The 22,083-nt window shown below is 44.6% G+C and overlaps 1 protein-coding gene across 1 annotated transcript in view; it reads right to left on the reverse strand.

The window, feature by feature from the left end:
• Positions 1-22,083, reverse strand: part of CSRNP3 (cysteine and serine rich nuclear protein 3) — a 326,905-nt gene that overhangs the window by 21,520 nt on the left and 283,302 nt on the right. Inside the window, exon 4 of the mRNA XM_078681631.1 lies at positions 8,237-8,533. Within this exon, the coding sequence (XP_078537757.1) occupies positions 8,237-8,533 (297 nt within the window). The remainder of the gene's footprint in view (positions 1-8,236; positions 8,534-22,083) is intronic.

The raw sequence follows: 22,083 nt of genomic DNA on the forward strand, positions 1-22,083 counted from the left end.
TCGGGTCCCACTCTTGGGTAAATCATAATTCTTTTATTTTCTCATTTTAAATAATCCATGACATCCATATAACCAGGACCAACACAAGTATATATATAAAAACACAATACATGCCTCCAATTACTGCACTGGCTAGAAGTGCTCAGAAAACATTTGTGCATGCTATTATGGAAATGCGTGGGATACTACCCTCTTGGTGCATGACATTTCTGCATTTACAGATTGGACTTAACAGATGCCTGGCTTTCATGTATGTAAGTGAAGTGCGAAATAATACAACAATAAAACAAAAATGGTTCAGTTATGTATGACTAGGCCCTGGATAAATTAATGGCATGCAGAGGTCCCAGAAAAAATCCTCTTCTGCATATTGCTGTACTTACAGGAAAAACACAGCAGTGCAGTGGCGTGTGCCATCGCCATGTGTATTTTTTAGGTCGCGCCTGTCAATGCGCTTGCGCATTGAGCTTGCGAGAATATAGGGGCTTATCCAGAGTTTAACCAAACTGGCGATTTCATGAGGTGCCCGTGAAAAGCAAGCTCAATGCGCAAACACATTGACCTAAAAGCGCGTGCACATGAAAGCCAGCCATCTGCCGCCAGCAGCTTCACTTGGGATCCGCTCCGCCCCCTGCTGCATCAAAGGCTTTAATTTCGACAGGCCGTGTCGCATTTCTCCTCCCCCCCTCCCCACAGCAATGCCAATTCTCTCGTTTTCGGCCTCCTCCCCCACCCCCTTCCTCCTTCCTCTTCCCTCTTTCTTGTCACCTTTTTTGCTTCCTGTCACGCTACACCCCCTTACGCTCCCTCCCAGGCCTCTTACATGCCTCTCTCCCCTCCCGTGTTGCTCTCTCTCGTCCATTTTCTTCTCTCCCATCCTGCACTGCTCTTTCTCTCGCTCTCTCTCTCGTGTGTTTCTCTCCCCAACCCTGCACTCCCTGTTTTTAGTGTTATGTTATGTAATACTTATTTCTTTTGTTTTTTTCCAGCTCCGGTCTTATAATGTGCCCCAATGAGACGCTTGCACAGAATGGCGCTGGCTGAGCGCAGATGTCAAGGTAAGTTGTTTTTAGCGCTATATTATGTTTTGTAATGCTGATTTCATTTTTTTTTCCCCCAGCTCCGGTCTTATAATGTGCCCCAATGAGATGCTTGCACAGGATGGCGATGTCGGAGCGCAGCGATGGTAAGGTAAGTTGTTTTTAGCATTATGTTATGTTTTGTAATGCTGATTTCATTTATTTTCCCCAGCTCTGGTCTTATAATGTGCCCCAATGAGACGCTTGGACAGAATGGCGGTGGCGGAGCGCAGCGATGGCAAGGTAAGTTGTTTTTAGCGCTATGTTATGTTTGGTAGTGCAGATTTGTCTATGTTATGTTTTGTAATGCTCATTTCTTTCTTTTCTTTCCCAGCTCCGGTCTTATAATGTGCCCCAATGAGATGCTTGCACAGGATGATGGTATCGGAGCGCAGCGATGTCAAGGTAAGTTGTACTTAGCGCTATGTTATGTTTGGTAGTGCAGATTTGTCTATGTTATGTTTTGTAATGCTCATTTCTTTCTTTTTTTCCCAGTTCCGGTCTTATAATGTGCCCCAATGAGATGCTTGTACAGGATGACTCGCTTTATCTCTACCTCTCTCTATCTATACACACCTCTCCCTATATACCTACAAATGTGTGCCTCGTCCTTCCTTCCTAGCTGAACACTAACCTACTTCACTGTACTTTCTGCTTCCACACTCTCTCCTTTTACTGCTTTGTTCATTCGTACCTAAACATCAGGCTGCTCTACTCCTCATCCTACCCCCACATCTCTACACTCCTCCATCAGGTGTCATCGCGCCTGCACCTCCTTTTCCTTCTCATTCCCTTCTTTGCCTCCTCATTCCCTTTTCATATAGTGACTGTTGGACCCGGTCCTTTGGGCAGGTTCACCCCGTGACTTTTTGCTTTTTCCTAGCCTGTTTTTGGAACCTGGATTGGTGATTTTAGGCCTCTGCGCACTTTTTCACTGTGGTACAGTGTAAAGTGCGTGTGCTCTCTGTGTATGGATGGTGAGTAACCTGCCCTCCCATAGGAATGAATGGGGAATATGTATGCCCATGGTAGATTCCTGATGCATGGGGAGTGCAGGGTCGAGTTTGATATGTGTGAACTCGTGAGAAGGAATGCTGCAGAATGGTATATGCGGCATGGCTGTGTCTAGTCTAGAAGCGCCACTTTTAGAAGTTGGCATAATTGTGTAGTGAGTCTGCTGGCACGTGATTGGCTGATGGGCCTGGGCCTGGGCCTGCTGGTAGATGGACTGTCTGGTGAGTAGGACGGGGTCTGCAGGGCCCTGGAGGAGGGGGTCTGAGTCAGCCGTAGATGAAAGGCCCCCATCTGCTGTCACGGATGGGAGGGAAGAGCTCTGGTGGTGCCGGGCTGTGCCTGTCAGCCCACCCTGCTGCCTCTCTCTCCTGATGGCCCACTGTCACCTCTGACCTGAGGCTGACAGGAGAGGGAAACCAGATACACCCAGGGCTTAGGGCTCGCTCACACAAAGACTTCAAAGCCTTTTCTGTGTATAAGAAGGGGCTGTGTTCCCTTCCAAGTGCTTCTTGTTCTTGTCTTGTTCGGTGGCTGATTTGAATCTACCCGGGGCGGGCACTGCCCAGCCCCATGGCGCCTGGAGGACTTCTGGGGGACCCCTCTGCCTGTCCTGGAAGGATGGGGGACTTTGCTCTGGAGGGACCTTGCTGTATCCCCTGAAGGACTTTGCTGGACTTGTCCCTGAAGCACTGAGGGAGCGCTTCATTTGCATCTAGCGCTGAGAGAGCGCTTTATTGCCCTTCTAGCGCTGGGAGCGCTGTGTTTCTCCTCTTTAGCGCCTGTGAGCGCTTGGATGGGACAATAGCGCTTAGGAGCGCTTTATTTTCGATTATAGCGCTGGTAGCACTCTACTCATTTTTCTTAGCGCTTGGAAGCGCTTTAGTTCCCATGGCCGGTGCCCACCCGGCATCTGGCCCGAAGAAGGAATCAGCCCCCGCCTGCCTAAGGATCGGGCCGCCGCGCTGCCCGCGGCGACCCGGAAGTGACTGACCGGCCGGCCAATCGTGGCGCGGCCGGCCGGAAGTCCCGCCCCCGCAGTCGGCGGGGAGAAGACGAAGAAGGCGCGGGAGATGGCGGCGGTGGACGGGGCTCCTCTCGGCTGAAGGAGCCCCAGAGAAACGTGGCGGCCAGCTGACAGGGCTCCCGTGTGCCGAGGGAGCCCTGCCGAGAGAGAGAGGTCCGGCGCGGGAGCAGCGAGGCTCCCATGTGACCGGAGCTGCTGCGCCGAGGAAGGCGTGCCGAGGAATGGCTTCTGGGGCTCCCGTGTGCTGAGGGAGCCCCGAGTGAGCAGAGCGGAGGGGGCGCGAGGCACATGGTCTGTGCCTGCCCCTACCGCAGCCGGCGAGAGTGAGCCGCCGCCCAGCAGAGAAGCCGCCGCCCGGAGGAGCCCGCCCAAGAGAGCCCGGTGAGTCGGAAGGGCTGGGGGGGGCTCCGTGCAGCTGCTGTTGGTGCCGGAGAGCGGCACCTGGGCGGGAGTGGAGGTAGGGCGGCCCCAGCTGACAGTGGGCCGCCCCCAGGTTTCGACGGAGCCTGAGGCTCCAAAGCCCATATTTATTTTGAGAGCCCCGGGAGGCGCAGGGGGCATGTCGTAACTCTGAGTCCCCCGAGTGGGACTCCAACGGAGTGGGTGACTTCCCTACGAGCCCTGAGAGGCTCCAACGCAGGCCATATTTGTTTAAGGAGTCGAGATGGCTCCTGGGACACCTCGGGGCATATTGTCGATGCCCGTCCCCTCCTGGGCTTGTGTAGTTCTGGTGCCAGTGAAAGCACCATGGTTGTTTTAAGAGCCCCAGAGGGCTCCAGCGTTTGGCGCAGTGTGGTGGCAGAGCCTGGGAGACTCCAACGTTGCGCAGTGTCATGCCAGAGCCTGTGTGGCTCCAACATGGACCTAGCTGTGTGTAGAGCCCGTGGGGCTCCAGCGTGGCGCAGTTTGCGCCTGAGGGCCAGTGAGGGCCCTGGCACAGTTTTGATGATTCTCCAGCTGCCCAGCAATTAGTGGGCAGCTGCACCATTTAGGCGCAAGATGGAGAGTGAGTCCCTGAGAGGGATAGAGATGGCACAGAGGTGCCCGGCCTTCCCAGCTGCGCAGCACTTAGTGCCAGCTGCAACGTTTAGGCCCTTGTGAGTGTTCCCAGGGGCCCAGCAAGTAGTGGGCCCCTGCATCGTTTAGGCCCTGACATTGAGACTCAGGGCGTTCTAGCCCCAACAAGGCCAGTTGGCCTAGGGACTGCCACAGAGGGTGGCTTATGTAGGTTTGGCGCAATTGTATGGTTCTTGCACCTCTGAATGTGATTTCTTGCATCATGTCTTATTCCTGCACCTCTGAATGTTTTTAGACATCATGTGACTATTGCGCTACTGTATTATTCTGGTACCTCTGAATGTAATTTTATTGCATCATGTGCTTTATTCTTAACACCGCTGAATGTGTAGGTTTATGCATTATGTGTTTTCCTTTACTACTCCTCTGAATGTATATTTATGCATCATGAGTAATGTGTTCTTTCTTAGACCCCTAAATGCTGTGTGATACTTAGGGTGTTGTTCTTTTTAGTACAGGTGGTCCTAGTGAGGTCCTGGTCCCCTGCGTGACAGTCTCCTAAGGGTTTAGGGTTGCGTAGGTGGTACTTACCTGTTCCCAGTAGTTACTGGACGTGATCTATAACTGTTACTTTGTGTTACAGTGAAGTTTATATACTTTTATTCTAATTACTGACAAGTATTTCTATATCTGCAAAGTGTTGATTCAGACAGTGGCCCATGTGGCCCTGTCTTGTAAATAATCCCTTGTGAATATTGCCGTGCCAGATTGGCACAATGTACATGTGTAAGTTCTATCTGATATGTTTTGACAATACACAAGTTATTTTAATATAACCTTGTGTGGAGTCTCTTTTGTGGTGTACCTAGTATGTTGTTGCTGTTGTGCGCTGGCGCAAATGCTTTACACATCGCCTCCGAGTTTAGCCTAGACTGCTCGTGCCAAGCTACCTAGAGGGTGAGCAGGGGTTATCTAGGCGTGTGACTTCCTTGCCCTGACTAGAATGGTGGTTTCTGCCTGGCCTTTGGCATCAGCTTTAACCTACCAGAAATAGCCGGTTCCAACAGTGACTTTCTGCCTCAGCTCCATATTTACTTTCTAAGTCATATACCATAATTCTCCATCTTTCTCCATACCCTTTCTTTACCCGCACGTTTTTGCTACACACTTTACGAGAAAGCCTCTATTTAAACCCATGTAAACCCCTTCTCTGCCAAAATCACTTTTACACAATAGGTCCACCCTCACCACCTGCCATGTCTCACCCACTTAACTTTCAACTAACTACAACATATTCTCCTTGTAGCCCTGTCGGTACTTCGTGAGGAAGTCCTTCAAGGAACGACTAAGGACTGTAACATGGTTAAATCCATATTAATCTATCACTTTACTAAATTTTACTCTCATCCCAAAGCCCTAGACCCCCCCCTTTCCTTCTAGTCATAGCTGTCCTTCCTCTGCACTTGTTTCCAGCCCAGCATGCACCTTTATTATTGGAGCTACTGCATGCATGCTTCTAAACACTCCCTCTTTCAGTAAAACTAACAACCACATCTTGCTATCTATCTATCTATCTATGTCCATCACTCTATCTATCGCCCTCACGCTATCTATCGCCCTCTAGCTATCTATCTATCTATCTATCTATACATCAATCTATCAGCCTCTATCGATCTATCTATCTATCTATCTATATATCTATCGGCCTCACTCTATCTATTTATCTGAATATCTAACTATCTATCTAAGTCCATCACTATCTATCTATCGCCCTCACTCTATCTGTCTATCACCCTCTATCTATCTATCTATCTATCTATCTATCTATCTATCTATCTATCTATCTATCACTCACTCTATCTATCGCCCTCCCTCTATCTATCTATCGCCCTCACTCTATCTATCTATCGCCCTCACTCTATCTATCTATCGCCCTCACTCTATCTATCTAACGCACTCACTCTATCTATCGCATCACCACAGCATCACTCAGCACCACCACAGCATCACTCAGGGGCACCACAACATCACTATGCTCTACCACAGCATCACTAAATGCCACAGCATCACTCGTCGCCACCACAACATAACTCAGCACCACCACAGCATCAATCTGTGCAACCATTCAACAATAACTGGTTCAAATATGTTCTCTCAGTGTTTCAAGCTTTATTACAAAAGTCACAAAAAAATGTTGATATTTCACTTCTGTTCTTGTATTTTCGTCACAATAAAATACACTAAACATAATCTTCACAAAAGTTATTTACAAAAGTTTAAGCTATTGCCATTATAACTTACAATAACTTTTATTTAAGTATTAATTATTAAAAAAAATTGAAAGCCATTGTTATTTGTAATATCAGCACATCTAAGTCACGTAAAAACAAGACATATTGCATTACAAATGCCATAAGTGTCACATTTACGAAAGTTAAAACTATTGGCATTGTAAATGACAAAGCTATTAATTTCGCTATTTTCAAAACCAACACATACATAAAACAATTGTCATTTACAATACCAATAGATCAAACTTTCCTAATGCGAGACCTATCGCATTGCAAATGCTTGTTTTAATCTGCTTCTTTGATAAAAGTGTGCACACTTCAGCACAACAACCCAATCTTTGGAGAAATGAGCAGTGTCAATACTGAATCAAGTTTTATTAAATTCTCTCAGGTCAAGTAGGTGTTATCCAAGTATTGGATTTTACCAAGGACCGGGTACATCATCAGCTGTGCCTCAGGTCTCAGCAGAGCTGTGTGTGAGATATGACTTTGCAGTGAAGAATGGATAACTGAATGACACAATCGTATCTGTCAATGGCAGAAAATGTATGTATGAAAGTCTCCAACTTGTACTGTGGCAATGTCGACCATCAAGATTGACGTCTTTTAAGACGAAAAATGAAGCACCACAAGGTGCTAAAGGATCAAGCAATAGAGAACAGCTAGGTGTAGCTCAAAGTTTTCATGGGGGATTGCCTCTTAGAAGGCAACCGGTAAACATGTTAAACATAGGGTTAACAATGAAAAGTTCCTTTCAAAGATCACTTCTGAAGATCAGGTGGTTCTAAAACATTGTTTTAAGTTTACCTTTAATGCCAGTGTTGGTGAAAGCATGACTGAAAGTCAGCAAGAGTGCAACAGAGAAATATGATGTCGTTTCTTCAGACTTTGATAGTTACCTTAATTATCAACATTTATATTCGGCTACAATAAGAAAGGATATGCTAGAGACGCATATTCATAAACCACTGTTTTATGGTTCAGACATGAGGGACCCGGTTAATTATCTTTGTTTGAAAACACACAAGAAAATGGCTTCTGGCAAAAGACTAATATTTTAGTTCTTTACGGCAAAAATAAAATGCATTGCAGCACCCAAGTAGATTTGGAAGTCTGTGCTTTGCCTTTTTTTGTAATGAGAGAAAAACTCGGATTCGCTTTACATCCAGGTGTGCCTTTGAAAATGCATACAAAACAGTCACTAATAGATGAAGAGGCTTACCCCGAGTACTGTCCTTAAACCAGGGGTCTCAAACCAGTAGCTCGTGAGCTACTGTAACTCTTCAGCTACCTCTGAGTAGCTCACCTGTGTGCAGCCCAGCATATTAAGTTAGAATGCTTTGCTTGGTTGAATTATTATGAATATAAAAAAGTTGAAATTATACAACACTAATAATATTAGTAGCTCTCAATGTGTTTCATTGAACATAAGAAGCTCTCGGAACAGAAAAGGTTTGAGACCCCTGCCTTATACCAATAAGGAAGGAGTGTTGAAGGCATTAAGTGTCCAGACGGAAAAAGTATAATACTATGTAGTGAGTCAAGAACTGAGGAAGCTTTGCTGACCTCCTTTGTTAAACTGGGTAGATGAACCCATGTCGGAAAGCCAGAATCTGTACTGCTTCAAGACAAAAAGCTAGCCAAATAAGCTTTATTTCTATGTCTGTAGTCGTTCAAAAACATACCACTGTTGTATTGTTTTGCCTGTCTGTAAATTGATTTGGAATTAGGAAGATATATCTATTTCAGTAATTGTCAAAATAATTAATTGTGTACACTACTTCAGGAGACCTAGTAATCCAGTGTCTTACCTGACATTTTATGCCTCCAAGGCTACAAGTGCACGATTCTGGGTCACAGAATATTCTGCATTCACACCCACAATCCTCCCTTGAAAGGCGGATGGCTCGCAGCTCATGTTTCTCCTCCACGTCAATCTTTTTCACACCAGAAGCTCTGAGGAGTGCTCTTCTTTTCTTTGTTGGCAGGGGTTGTAAAAAAAAGTACTCGTCTACTTCAGTATTGTCCAAATCAATATCATCATCTGAAATATCATCCAGTGTTAGATTATTGGCTTCTTCACACTCCACTGTGCCGTTCTTTGTCAACTGCAATAGAGATATTACAAAGAATATCAAGATGGTTCATAACAATTTGCAGAGCTCTCAAAGTTAGTAAATTCATAAATACAACCACTTTGCATATGATGATAGTGGCTATCCTTTCAAGAACCATTTCCTTTGATTCCTTGCACACAAGAGAAAACAAAACTAAATATGCATAGCCAAGATTTGCAGCTAGAAGTCTTGGATTTTACAGGTGCCATCGTTGGTACTTGTCCACTTTAACAATTCTGACATTTAGGGAATAGGATCAGAAAAAACAAACGCGTGCACATTTTCTTCTTCACCACTATATGGACCAAACGTATTTTTCTTAGTCAGAAATAGAGAGGGGGAATTCAATTCCTTATATTTTTAAGACACCAACAAAGGTATGCGATTCATACAACCTTTTATCACTGGCCTTTGTCACACTTTAAAATAACCCCTTTGGATGCTGAAGACCAACCAGTGACCAAACCTGGAATCCCTCCTTAATCTAACAAAGTTAAGTGAGACATGGTTAGCATACAGTGATTTAGGTAAAGAAGTTAAAAGGTGAATAGAGGGTGTAACCAGATGACATGAGAAAACAGCTAGGTAAAAATGTTTTTGGAAGAATGAAAATCCTTTATCAAACTAGTACAGTAATTGACATGAAAAGCATTAATACAAGAGCCTGATCATAACAGCAGGCAAGAAAGCATTAACATAGACCTCTCTTTCAACATTAGAGGTAGAAAAGAACCTATTTCATATTCTGGAAGTAGAAAAACAGTTTGGAGGGAGACCATCATATTATAACTCTTGTTCATCATATATCACAAAGAGCCAAAGCTAAAACACTGATCCCCTCTTAAAGACAATCCAATAATACCGTAAACATTTTTGATACAAGGAAGGCCAGGACTCAAGTCAATGAAGAAGCTATGAATGTCTCTGCAATAAGATGTGAACATATAAAAGGACCCGAAATGAAGTTATCTCATACATAGGGAGAGGTGGAGGGGTGTGGCCCAGTGTCCAAGACAACAGCTCACTTAATTTCCCGACGGACCCCAGCGCCTTGAAACCATAAGGGGTATATGTTTGCGCTTTATAATTATGGATTACATTACATCTACCTAGTAACTATGAATTAACGTATGCCCTCCATATACAAGAAAAAAAAAAAAATATATATATATATATATGGAAAAAAGAATCAGAGAACTCTGGGTATTTCTCAAGTTTAGGTGGAAAGCAGATCCTGTATACAGCAGCATCAACACTAGCGACACTCTAGATCTGCTAACCTCAAATCTCTGCTTTTCTAGCAAAGTCTTCAAGCATAGGATTAGCACAGTGCCATCCATGCCGAGATAGAAAGGTACAAGGTCTTTCGTCATTTCTACAGCAAAGTCTTTAAGCATAGTACTAGCACAGTGCTGTCCATGCCGAGCTATAAAATGACAAAGGCCATTTACCACTCCAGGCACAGTATTACAGCTTTGAATTGGTAAAATACCAACCAGGCCAACCTGAAATGAGTAAAAGCAACCCCTGACACAGTGTTTCACTCTCAGAGCACTTCAGAGAGGTATAGCTTTGTCCAGACACAAGGGAGCACCCAGTATAAGACTTTGATAGAAAAGCAGAAATTTTAGGTGAGCAGATCTAGAATTTGTGCTATAAAAAGTGGGGCCCAGACCCTAGACTTTTAGATTACTTTCAGAATTCAAGAGTAACATTTGCCAAGGAGAAGAGCTGGAGAAACTGAAGAAGAAGTACTGCCCCTTTGCTGTGTGCTGTCTGGGGTTTGCCTGCAGTGGCTGTTTAAGCCAAGGAAAGGACAAGGATTTTGCTGTGTACTGTGTCCCCTGCTTGAGGAAGATCTCCAAGGGCTAGAAGTTAAGCTGGCCTTCTGTTTTTAAGTCTCAGGAATACAAAGACTTCACCTTCAGCTCCCCTGCACTTCCTTGCTGGGAGTTCTGACCTGTCAAAAGGTGCGTATTGCTGTTCTGGGCCTCTGGAGATTGTTTCTGCTGTTGAGAGCTGGACAAGTAACGCAACAACGAGAGGCATGACACATCCGCACCTGTTTCCGATGCATCGCCGAAGAAACCGAAGCGTCGCCTGCCCGGGGCGGGAGAAATCACTGCACGCCACATCAAGTGCACGATCTATTAAGTCTAAGATCACAGCGCCAATTCCGATGCAGGCCCTGCTGTGCTGCTGCAAGAACAAACACATCGTGGGACCGCAGATGGAGAAACCAACGCAGTGCTGTTGCGGCGGCTGCATCGAGAACCAACTTGTCCCCGATTCTCACGCATCGCACCGGGGTGCCAAATCTACATCAACGCTGGGGCCACAGTAAGAAACCGACGCATCACCTCCCCTTCAGTAAGGAACCGATCCATCACCTTTCCTGCGTGGCAGTAGGGAACCGATGCATCATCTTCCCTGCTCGTAAGGAACCGACGCATCACCTTCCCTGCGGCTGTTTTTGTTTATTATTGTGACGCATCCAAGGTACTTTGTAGTGAAAGTGTTGCATCTATAGTTTGCTATGGACAGAATTGTTTCTACCTTTTAAAAGTCATGTTTGTATTGTGGATATTTGTTATTTTGGTCTTGTTTGGTTTAGATAAAGATTTCTTATTTTTCTAAACTGGTGTAGTGTCCATTTGTAGTGTTTACACTATATTACTGTATGTGTGCACAAATGCTTTACACACTGCCTCTGAGATAAGCCTGTCTGCTCGTACTAAGCTACCAAGGGGGTGAGCAGGGGTTAATTTAGAAATATATCCCCCTTACCCTGACTAGGAAGAAGGGTCCCTAATTGGACAAAGGTGCAAACCATTGCCAACTAGAGACCCCCATTTCTAACAATACAAATATATATCCTGTACAAAAATCCCCTTGTCCCATTTAGTACATGCAGTGAGGTGACAAATTATAGCATTATTCTCATTTCATCAGAGCTCTGATAATACCCTCTCATTACCTCAGAGTTTTGACTCTAGAAAGTCTCCCATTAGGTCACATTTCTATTCATATCAGGCTCTGAACATAAAAGGGCTTTAATGATGTCCAATCTTTTGAATAGTTATCTGCTCTGGCTATGGACGGGCTAGGCTCTGTTTAGGTGAGCGTTTGGTCAAAGTATTTTCACTAATCTGGTGGTCTGAATGTTTAAGAGCTCAGCATACATCACTCTTCTTATTGTATGCAACAGCTCTCTTCTTAACTTTAGTTTCTGAGGAAGAGTCTGAGTTGCTCTGACCAATTTATATTCAAGCATTCACTCAATTTCACAATATGTTACCATAAATAATCCCAGATTATATTTGCGATCCTGTGTGTAAGTTTCCAGCTGAGGATCAGTGAGACAGGTCACAGGTATTAAGACCATCTACACTTGAGCACATTGTTTAACTATTGAGCAAATTACTTAAATTCATTGTGCTTTATTTGTCTTCTTTGCCATGATCATGTGGATTTGCCACGCTCTGGATCAGTTGCGGATTAATGTTTAACAACCAGATGAACTCTGCAAGATCTTTTAGCAGTAACATTTAGTGGGCCCAATTCTCTAAGCTTTTGACATGTATATTTGACTTAAATGTGCAAAAGTTGGTTTTGCTCTTACAAAATGATTTAATCACATGAAGAGTTTTGTGGGAACAAATCTACTAACAGGGGGTAGGAGTAGGTATACTTGGAGTGCTAGTCTCATGCCTGGAATGTCTTGTTAGTTTGTGTCCATGCATGATGCATGCTGAAGGCCACTCACCAACTCCTCTCCAACCCATTTGTGTCATGGAAAAAAGTCAGAACTTTACTACAGACAAGGCCAGGAGTAAGGCTTTTTCCAAAGAGGGACAGGGTCCACCTCAAATACAACAGAAGGGGTATAGGGGGAGCAATGTCTTGTTAGTTTGTGTCCATGCATGATGCATGCTGAAGGCCACTCACCAACTCCTCTCCAACCCATTTGTGTGATGGAAAAAAGTCAGAACTTTACTACAGACAAGGCCAGAGTAAGGCATTTTCCAAAGAGGGACAGGATCCACCTCCAATACAACAGAAGGGGTATAGGGGGGAGCAATTTTCTCTTGCGGGGTAATATTTCAGAAAAAGAAAAAAAAGGTTAAAAAAATTAATTTGCACTTGCCCTATCTACAGATTTTAGCATGAATACATATACGCTTGTATACTTGATCATATGAAAATAGAATTCACAAATGATAGCTACAATTATGGCTTCCAGGCCTACTTCTGTAAATTATTGTGAATTCCTTATAGTAGTAAAACTGCTCCAATAAGGGTTCATAACTGCGGGTACACTTTAGTGAATTTCTTTTTTTACATGTTGCTTTCAGAGAGTTTAGATTTAACACTGATTTTCCATTTTTATTTTTCTAAAATACTGGTATGCATCACACACTTTTTATTGCAAGATGCCTTAAGAGAAATGGTATTTGAAGTGGTCCTTAAAAGCTGAAGAAAATGTGCACGTTTTTATACTGCAACCACTGTCAGAAATGGAAGCTGAGCACCCTATTTTCTTTCAGGCTTTCTCCAATAGTAAAGGCTTTATGGTAATGAACTATACATACATTTATAAACATCTTACACCTGTGGATGCCTATCCCGCCTGCTAGCCAATCCTCTGTTCAAAAACTCTATTGTAGTTGATGAGTTTGTGCTGGAACGGGTTGGGTCTTCTTGTCCAGTCAAGAAGAGAAACATGAAAACCTGTTGTCCTTGACTTAAACAACATGTCCTGGGCAATAGGAATTCCACATCCCTGAACACTAGCAGTTTTCCTTCAACCACAGGCTATTTATTCACCGTGGGCTCTTACCAAAATTGATGACTAGTTTCATCAACATTTTTGGCTTCAGTTTCCTTCACGTACACAATTTTCTCAAAGAACACACGTGAAACCTGCTCAAACTCAACCAGATGCAGTTTTCTGACATTTCCACTGCTGTCCTGAATGAGCTGCTTTCCCTGAGCCAGAAAATGTGTTAGAACAATGTTATTAAAAAAAATAAGGAGGTTTCGTGGTAATCTATATTAAAGTCCTAAATACCCAGCACATCCTTCAAAGACATGACCATATGGTATACCACCATCCCTAACCGTGTAAGAAACCACTTCCATTGAGTATTTTTTCCAACCAAACCACACTCTCCCACAAAATGCACCAGAAATCATCATGGGAGGCACCAACCTAGTTGTTGAGAACACAAAAATAATATTCAAACATATTAAATGGTTGAAAACACAAAATGTTGGGTTCCACCAATAAGTGTAGTTTCCAGCTACAAAGATAGTCAGGCTTTGGACTTTTAATTTTCTTAATCTACTCAGCCTGAAGGTCTAGCCGCTTTCCTGGTCAAACCACTGCCCAAATAGGGATCACTAAGGTTCGCCTCCAATCAATGTCAAAGCCCACTGAGCCTCAGCTCTCATCAAAGCCTTAAATAAACATCAAGAATCAGTTTCTGGCAATCTTGTATACTAACATCTCTGTAAAAACAGGCAGGATTGTGCCAAACAAGAGGAAACAAACAAGGACTACAAGCAAAGAACAAAATAAGAAATGATCTGGGCACCAAGCCAGAGGAGCGATCGGCATGTAATACTTGAATGGACTAAACAATCTATTACCGAAACCAGATAATGGAGAGCAAATGAGCATACCAAAATTCACAGATCTTCAAACCTTGCTTTAATATCTTAAAATCTAACCACACTTTGACTTCTCTCTGCTCTTAAATGATGCACACAACTCACATCCTACAAATGGCTATGAAAATCAAGCTAACAATCTTTACACACCTGTTCCAAAGCAAGGATCTAGGAATTCATTACCCCAGCATCTCTTTCTTAGGATGCTGTGATTAGCACACCAAACAATGCGGTGATAACCCCTCTCCCGAAACATACAAGGACCTCTTATCCAAACTCAATTAGAATCAGAAAGAGATTACCTAATATCACTCGCATGTCTATGAAACGAGGCAAGAATATCAGGGGCTCACCTGAACTGGATCCCTCATCTTGGCCCATAGTTAATACATTTAAAAATATACATTTCAAAGTAACACAAAATGAGCAATCTATGGAGTTATCCCTTTCTGCTCTTCTTGTGTACTGGCATCCTTCTGATACAGTCACTGACTGACACTACTGACAATTCGAGATGTATGCAAGCAACACCCAGAACTATGTCTGGGTCGGAGTCCAACCAACATCATAGAACGCCTGAAGCTCTTCCACCACTGAATGAGGCAAAGTTTCCATTTGCTCAATACAATACTAATAGTAATAGTAATCTTTAACTCCATTTCCTTCTACTGACCATGAAAGGGGGACAACGCTCGAACTCTTATGGAAAAAGGTAGGCGACTGGGGGGCATATTCTCAAGCCCCTATCGGCAAGGCAACGTTACTTTTTTTGACATTCCTGTGGAGATAGGGCCAGCGCCCTATTCTCAAGGCAGCGTTAACCCACTTAACGTGTCTTAAAGCCATGTTAAGTGGCTTAACGCTGCCTTGAGAATAGGGCTCCTTTCACACTAAACTTAGTGTGAAAGGGGGCGTGCAGTGGGTGTTGCGGTGGGCGTACTACAGCAACACCCATTGAATTTGATGCTGCCACCTATTATCAAGGGCGGCGATAATAGGCGGCAGCACCAAACTTGAGACCAGAAAAATCCTGGTCTTACGGTGGCAAAACGAGGAGAAATGCTTCATTTCTTCTTGTTTTTGCTATTTCCATGTGTGCTGCCTTGTGCAGCACACATGGAAATCGCAAAATGCCATAGTTTGTTTATGTACAAGAAGGCGTTTCTTCTTGAACATAAACAAACCTTTTTAAAAATGCAGTTTTGTAACTTACATGTGTGCTGCATGAAGCGGCACACATGTAAGTTACTAAACGCCATTTAAGGATTGTTTATGTGCAGGAAGGGACACCTTCCTGTACATACACGAACCTCCCTGCTCGCAGACACCCTTGCACTCTGGTGCAAGGGTGCCTGCCTTGGGGTTAAGTCATGAGACTTAGTGCCGTCGCAGGGGAAAACGCCAAACTGCACCACATTCTTGAGAATAGGGTGCAGTCTGGTGTTTCCGAAGTGGCGGTGAGAGGCCCAAGGAAGCTAACGCCTCTCATCGCCACTTCCTCGGGAATATACCCCTGGGTGTCTTGTTTGCCTCAGAGATATAACCTCTTTCACAGGCATTAGTAAACTTGGGTCTGTGGATGCTGGTAGGAACCCTAGGTACCTATTTGTGGGGGCCGAGACAGTTTGTTTGTCCTGCAGACATCTGTCCCAATTTTTAAAGCTTTAAAAGACTTTTGCAGTCAGGCAAAGAATCCAGTGGGTGGATGTTGCCTATCAGCCCTCATTTTGTAAACATCACATCAGAGAAGAGCTGGAAAGACCATTTCTTGAAGGGCAGGGGGTGCATGGCAGTGAAATTCTGGGAAGCTTACTCCTCCTCTTCCTCCACCCACACCCTACAACCCTGCCCCATGGGCCCCCCACTGCCCAGGCCTGGCTGCTTGGTACTGTCCAGCTCTATCTGCATGCATGTAAGAAGAACGCATACGAGAACACCAACAGCTTTGGGTAGCGTCCATGCAGACAGCAGGTTCCACCAATGGTGAAAGGGGGCTACACCTGTAGAGGAAGTGGGAGGCGGTTGACTAAGTAAAATTCTGGACACCGACACCTAGAACTTATAGCAGCAAATCAATGAGTATTACTCCACTACTTCAATTAATCAATTCGCTGAACACAGCAACCTGGATCTTCTATCCACTCAGAACAAAACTACTGCAGAATCATGTACATGGGTATCATGAAAATGCAGACCAAGAAGCAGGCAAGAAATGGAAAAAAACTAGACCGCTTATTTCACATTCTGGAACAAATAACCACACATCCCCATCTGAAACGCACTATAATAACTTTAGTGCAATAAAGATCAGTATTCGAAGTTCTATGCGCCCAGCATATGGCAATCTGATGTAGAGATCATATAATAACCACCAGGAAGTAGCACCAGGTTAAATATGCCAAGGTATGTGTGCTGCTGAGAGTCTTCAGTAACTTGTCAAAACAGGCCAGGCTGAAGGATCATAGACGCAGGACACCCAAGGCTCTTGGTCCAATGCACTGGAACTCTAATACCTATCCTTGAGACCCCCATCTTATCGATGACTGTCAGAAACATCTGAAACTGCCTTCTTCTAACAGTCCTTTGAAGGCGGGACCATTACGTGGCTTCCAAATGACAGTGGTTCAGCACTTAAACTGCCTTCAATTGCATGGATCTGGTCTCTATGGGGAGCATATTCTGCTGCTCATTGTGCTGTGCCTGATCTTGATTAAGGAACCTCAAACTTGTGCTGCCCAGGTTCTCTGGGCACCAAAACCCAACTCTAATGCTATTAAAATAATCCTTTCTGTAAATCCTACGGCAAGAGAGGAGTCAATGTTTTTATTTAACCATTTATATAGTGCACCTCAATCAAGTAATTATTAGGGTACTTTACAATGAATATGGCTAAAACAACTGCGGTAACATCTTCACGATGGAGGCTTACATTTGAGAAAAAATTCAGCAAGAGCTATTGTATGAGCATTGTTTGAAACTTTTGGAGAATCCAAATTTTTTTCCAGGTTAGCTCCATTTTAGGTACTATCTAAACAAATATGGTGAGATTGGTTTCCTCAGCAGGTTGAGCAGGGATGGTTTCCTTAATTCAGAGAGAAGATGATTTGACTACTCTGAAGAATACTTGTGTATGTGCAATAGCAGTTCTAATTGTAGGGACTTCCAGTAACATTGAATCTGGGCCCAGATTTGCATACATTTTGCCTCAGATTTGCATTACTTTTCTAACACAAAATCAATGCAGTGTGTTTAGGTGGGATTTAGCATCCAACACAAATTACGATTTGCGCTGGACTGCAAGCCAAAGTAACAAAATGTTGCGCAATGCACTGCTTTGCGTTGCATTGCACCAAAGGGGACATTCCCATGCAACCACCAAAAGGTTTTGATGAAAATCCCCATCTACAGAGGATTGTAGATGGGGATCTGTGCCAAATTAAAGGCAGGTGTAACGAGTAAAAATGTTTTCATTTCTCCTCGTTTTTCGCACTTTGCATGTATGCTGCATTGTACAGCACACATACACCATGTGAAATGTCTTAACGCACAGTTTTTGTACTGGAAGAGACTCCTTACAGTACAAACCGTATGCTTCAGACAACGCAGACACCCCTGGACTACTGCGCAAGGGTGTCTGCATTGTCGCATGGCTCCCTAAAGTGTACCGGCACAAGAAGAGAACAGAAAACCTCTAATGTCTAGTGGCGTATCGTGAATGGTATGCGGACTAAAGTTTGAATTGATCGCAGCTGGAACGCCAGTAGTGTCTGTGCCGGTGCGGGTGCTATGATCATGTTTGTTGGCAAAAAAAAGCAAACTGGCCTCTACAACGAGAACTGTTTTAAGTGGAGTGTTGGAATTTAATAGGGCACCAGTTGGAATAGGTGTTCCCAAAGTCCAATCCAGAGATTACAAGCAAGTGTATTTGGGTGGGATACAAAAGCACATTTTCAACAGAGCATGAAGGTGGAGGTTGGGTTTTGTTTGCCACCTTAGTGATAAGTGGGATGGGTAAGAGTCCAGGGTGTACTCCAGCAATTTTGCAGAGGGAGCAGGATTAGTAAAGAACCATTCAGATTCATTAAGTCATATGTGGAGGGATACATTTTTTTGAGAAGAGGAGAAATTCGGTTTTCTGGTGTTTAACCCCTTCGGGGCTGATGACGAGCTGGGCTCGTCATGGAGCAGGGCGCTCGCACGCTGATGACGAGCCCAGCTCGTCATGAGCCCCACCCTCGGGGGAAGCGCCAGCGCTCCCCCCCCCCCCCCCCCCGAGTCTGCCCGATTTTCTGCTGGGAAGGCAGGGGAAGACCTTCCCCTGCCTCCCCCCGCCCTCCCTGCCCGCGTCATCAATGACGTCAGCGCGCGAGGCGCGCTGACGTCACTGGAGGTTCCTTTTGTTTACCGACGCGCAGGGAAGCAATTTGCTTCCTGCGCGTCGGATTGCAAAGAGGTTCGTTTTGCGGCTGGGGCAGGGGGGAATTTGCTGAAACGTACATCGAGGGGAAGGAAAGGCCTTTCCTTTCCCTCGATGCAACTTTAGAGCATTCCTGCTGCACGATCGTGCAATCGTGCAGCTGGAATGCTAGGGATTTTAATTTTTTTTTTTTGCCACTTTCGTTGTTCGGGGAGCGGCCCCTTGGGGAAGGGTCGCTCCCCTTTTTGGGGGATCATTAATTTGGATGTCTTTGTGTTCCTCCTATGTTGAGGAATGGTCGATTTTTCAAAATAAAATGCTTATGGGGGACATTTTGAAAATAGTATTATTGTGCTAATATTTATCAAGGATGCAAGTGCCTCTGTTCCTCATTTCTATTACTTTGTGTTCATCTGAAGTGGCTAAAGAACACACCTGTCCTGCCTAGGCAAAGCTCACTAGTGTTTTTGGGCTGATGAATGTTTTTTTTTTTATTTGTGCTGCAATTCGAACACATGCTTTGTCACCAGTGACCATGTGTGTGTTACTATGCCATCGCAGCGATGTGCGAAGGGGTCCCTTGAGTGAGCTGTCCATCATAGTGGGAAGCTCATAAATGTTTTTGGGCTGATGATTGTTTTCCTGAATTTGTGCTGCAACTCGAGCGCCATCTTTGTCTCCAGTGACCATGTGTGCGTTACTATGCAATCGCACAGATGTGCGCAGGGGTCCCTTGTGTGAGCTGTCCATCATAGTGGAAAGGTCAGAAATGTTTTTGGGCTGATGAATGTTTTCCTGAATTTGTGCTGCAACTCGATCACCTGCTTTGTCTCTAGTGACCTTTGTGTGTGTTATTATGCCATTGCACCGTTGTGCGCAGGGGTCCCTTGAGTGAGCTGTCCATCATAGTGGGAAGCTCACAAATGTTTTTGGGCTGATAATTGTTTTCCTGAATTTGTGCTGCAACTCGAGCGCCATCTTTGTCTCCAGTGTCCATGTGTGCGTTACTATGCAATTGCACAGATGTGCGCAGGGATCCCTTGTGTGAGCAGTCCATCATAGTGGGAAGGTCACACATTTATTTGGGCTGATGAATGTTTTCCTGAATTTGTGCTGCAACTCGATCACCTGCTTTGTCTCCAGTGACCGTGTGTGTTACTATGCCATCGCACCGATGTGTGCACAGGTCCCTTGAGTGAGCTGTCCATCATAGTGGGTAAATTTAGGAAAGATGGTGCACTCCGCTAGTTGGTGGGCGTGGCCAAACGGGGGTCTTCGGTGTGAGTTCACATGCCTCTTATGTGTATAAATGGTCAGAGACTGATGAGAGCAGCAGATGGGGAGAAAGAAGCTCCTGGTCATAGGAATTGTTTTTGGATTGCGCTTGTGAAAATCAAGGATGCAAGTGCCTCTGTCCAGCATCACAGTTAACCACAGTAATTCTGCTGCCCCCCTCCCCATGAGAATCCCTGATGACGTCAGCGCGCACAGCACACGCCAACATCTTCAGGGATTCCCAGGTGGTCGGGAAGCCATTTGCTTCCTGCACCTTGAGGTGTTAGGTTGGTTTTGAGATATTTGGGGGGGTTTGGGGCTGCAAAGAGGCATCAGGGGAGAGGCAAGTGAATTTCCTCTCTCCTGATGTGTCTTTGCAGGGCATTTCTGCCTCACGGTCGCGCACAGCATTGCGATTGTGCGGTGGAAATGCCCCCACTAGCACCAGGGATTTTATTTTAGATTGTAGGAAGTGACACCTTGGGCAAGGGTCGCTTCCAGGTGGGTCGGATTTTAAAATTAGATTTTCTGGCCCCCCGGTGGGCAAATCAACCCGTACTTTTGTCCGTTTCGCCCTTTTTGATGGCCCATCTATGTGGATGTGATTTTGGGGGTAAATTTGTGTGTTGTTTATTCATTTGTTATGTTGTTTGTGAAATGTAGCATTAATTTTTTTTTTCTTCTTTGTTTTTGATCCAGGCTTTTGCTGTTTGTATTGGTGTAGGTTGTGGTTCAGTTAATGCTGGTTTTGCAGCTTGTGTAGTTGCATGTGCTTGGTAAGTAAATGTTTTTGTACTACTTTTCCTAGATGAATGTGTTTATATGAAAAGTGAAGTTATTGCTGTTTGTGTGGCTTTGTGTTTCTTGATTGTTAACTTTTTTTTTGTATTGCTGCTTGATGTGTACTTTGTCTAATCTATACTTTTTTTTCTTTCCAGTGGGATTTCCTTTCTTTTTGCTGTGTTTCAGCAGAGTAGGTGCTGGTGAGTGTTCTTATATTTGGTTAGATTTGAATTGTTTTTGAGTGTATTGATTTTTGTGTGAAGACTCTACCTTGTTTACTTCTTACTTTGCACAGTGTAGGTTGTTGTTCACTTGTGTGTGTAGTCTTCTTGCTTTGTAAGGATAATGGCTGCTCGCAAGATGACTGCTAAGCAGGTTGTTAGTTTGCTTTTTGAGTCTTCCTCTGACCATGGTCCAGACACTGACTCCGATTCGGAGCATGAGGTAGGTGCAGAAGATTCAGGCAGTGAGTTTTCTCTTCACATGGTATCATCGGATGATGATTCTTCTTCTAGTGCTGATGAAGTGCCTGTGGCAGAGAGGGACATTGATGTGCCGGTAGAGAGGCAAGAGCCATGTGAGCGGTAGCCTAGGTCCTCAAGGTTTCCCTTTTTTTCTCGTCGGGAAGAGGCAAGTGTGGTAAAGGCTGCGCCCAAAAGGTTTCACATTGCTGTGGTGCGCCAAGGGTTATCTGGTGCTGCTAGTCTTCCTGTTGTAGAGCAGCATGAGGCATCTGGTGCTGCTAGTCTTTCTGTTGTTGTTGAGCAGCAAGTGGCATCTGGGGATGCGAGTTCTTCTGTTGATGTTGAGATGCAAGAGGCAGCTGGGGATGTGAGTTCTCCTGTTGGTGTAGAGATGCAAATTGTATCTGGGGATGCTAGTATTCCTGTTGGTGTAGTGATGCAAGAGGCATCTGGGGATGCTAGTGTTCCCGTTGATGTAGTGCAGCAAGAGGCATCTGGGCTGCAGGCTAGGGTGGCTTTTTCTCCCGATGTTAGTGATGACGTCTGGGTTGCCCCTGGCATGGTGCAGCCGGAATTGCCAGACTTCACTGGTGTTCCAGGGTGTAGAGTGAATACTGACAATTTTTTGCCAATTCAATTTTTTCAGTTGTTTTTTGACGATGAGTTTTTGCAGGAGATTGTGGAGCAAACTAATTTGTATGCAGAGCAGTATTTGAGGGACCACAGTGCCAGCCTTAAGCCCCATTCTAGAGCTACCCATTGGTCTCCCACATATGTTGAAGAGATGAAGAAGTTTTTGGGATTAACTTTTTTGATGGGCTTGCTAAGGAAGCCATCAATGTCTTCTTATTGGTCCACTAGTCCCTTGATGGCAACATCTATATTTCCAGCAGTTATGACTCGTGATCGATATATGCTTCTTCTTCGCA

The sequence above is a fragment of the Lissotriton helveticus genome, chromosome 3_1 (assembly GCF_964261635.1).
Source record: "Lissotriton helveticus chromosome 3_1, aLisHel1.1, whole genome shotgun sequence".
In the NCBI taxonomy this organism is placed as follows: Eukaryota; Metazoa; Chordata; class Amphibia; order Caudata; family Salamandridae; genus Lissotriton; species Lissotriton helveticus.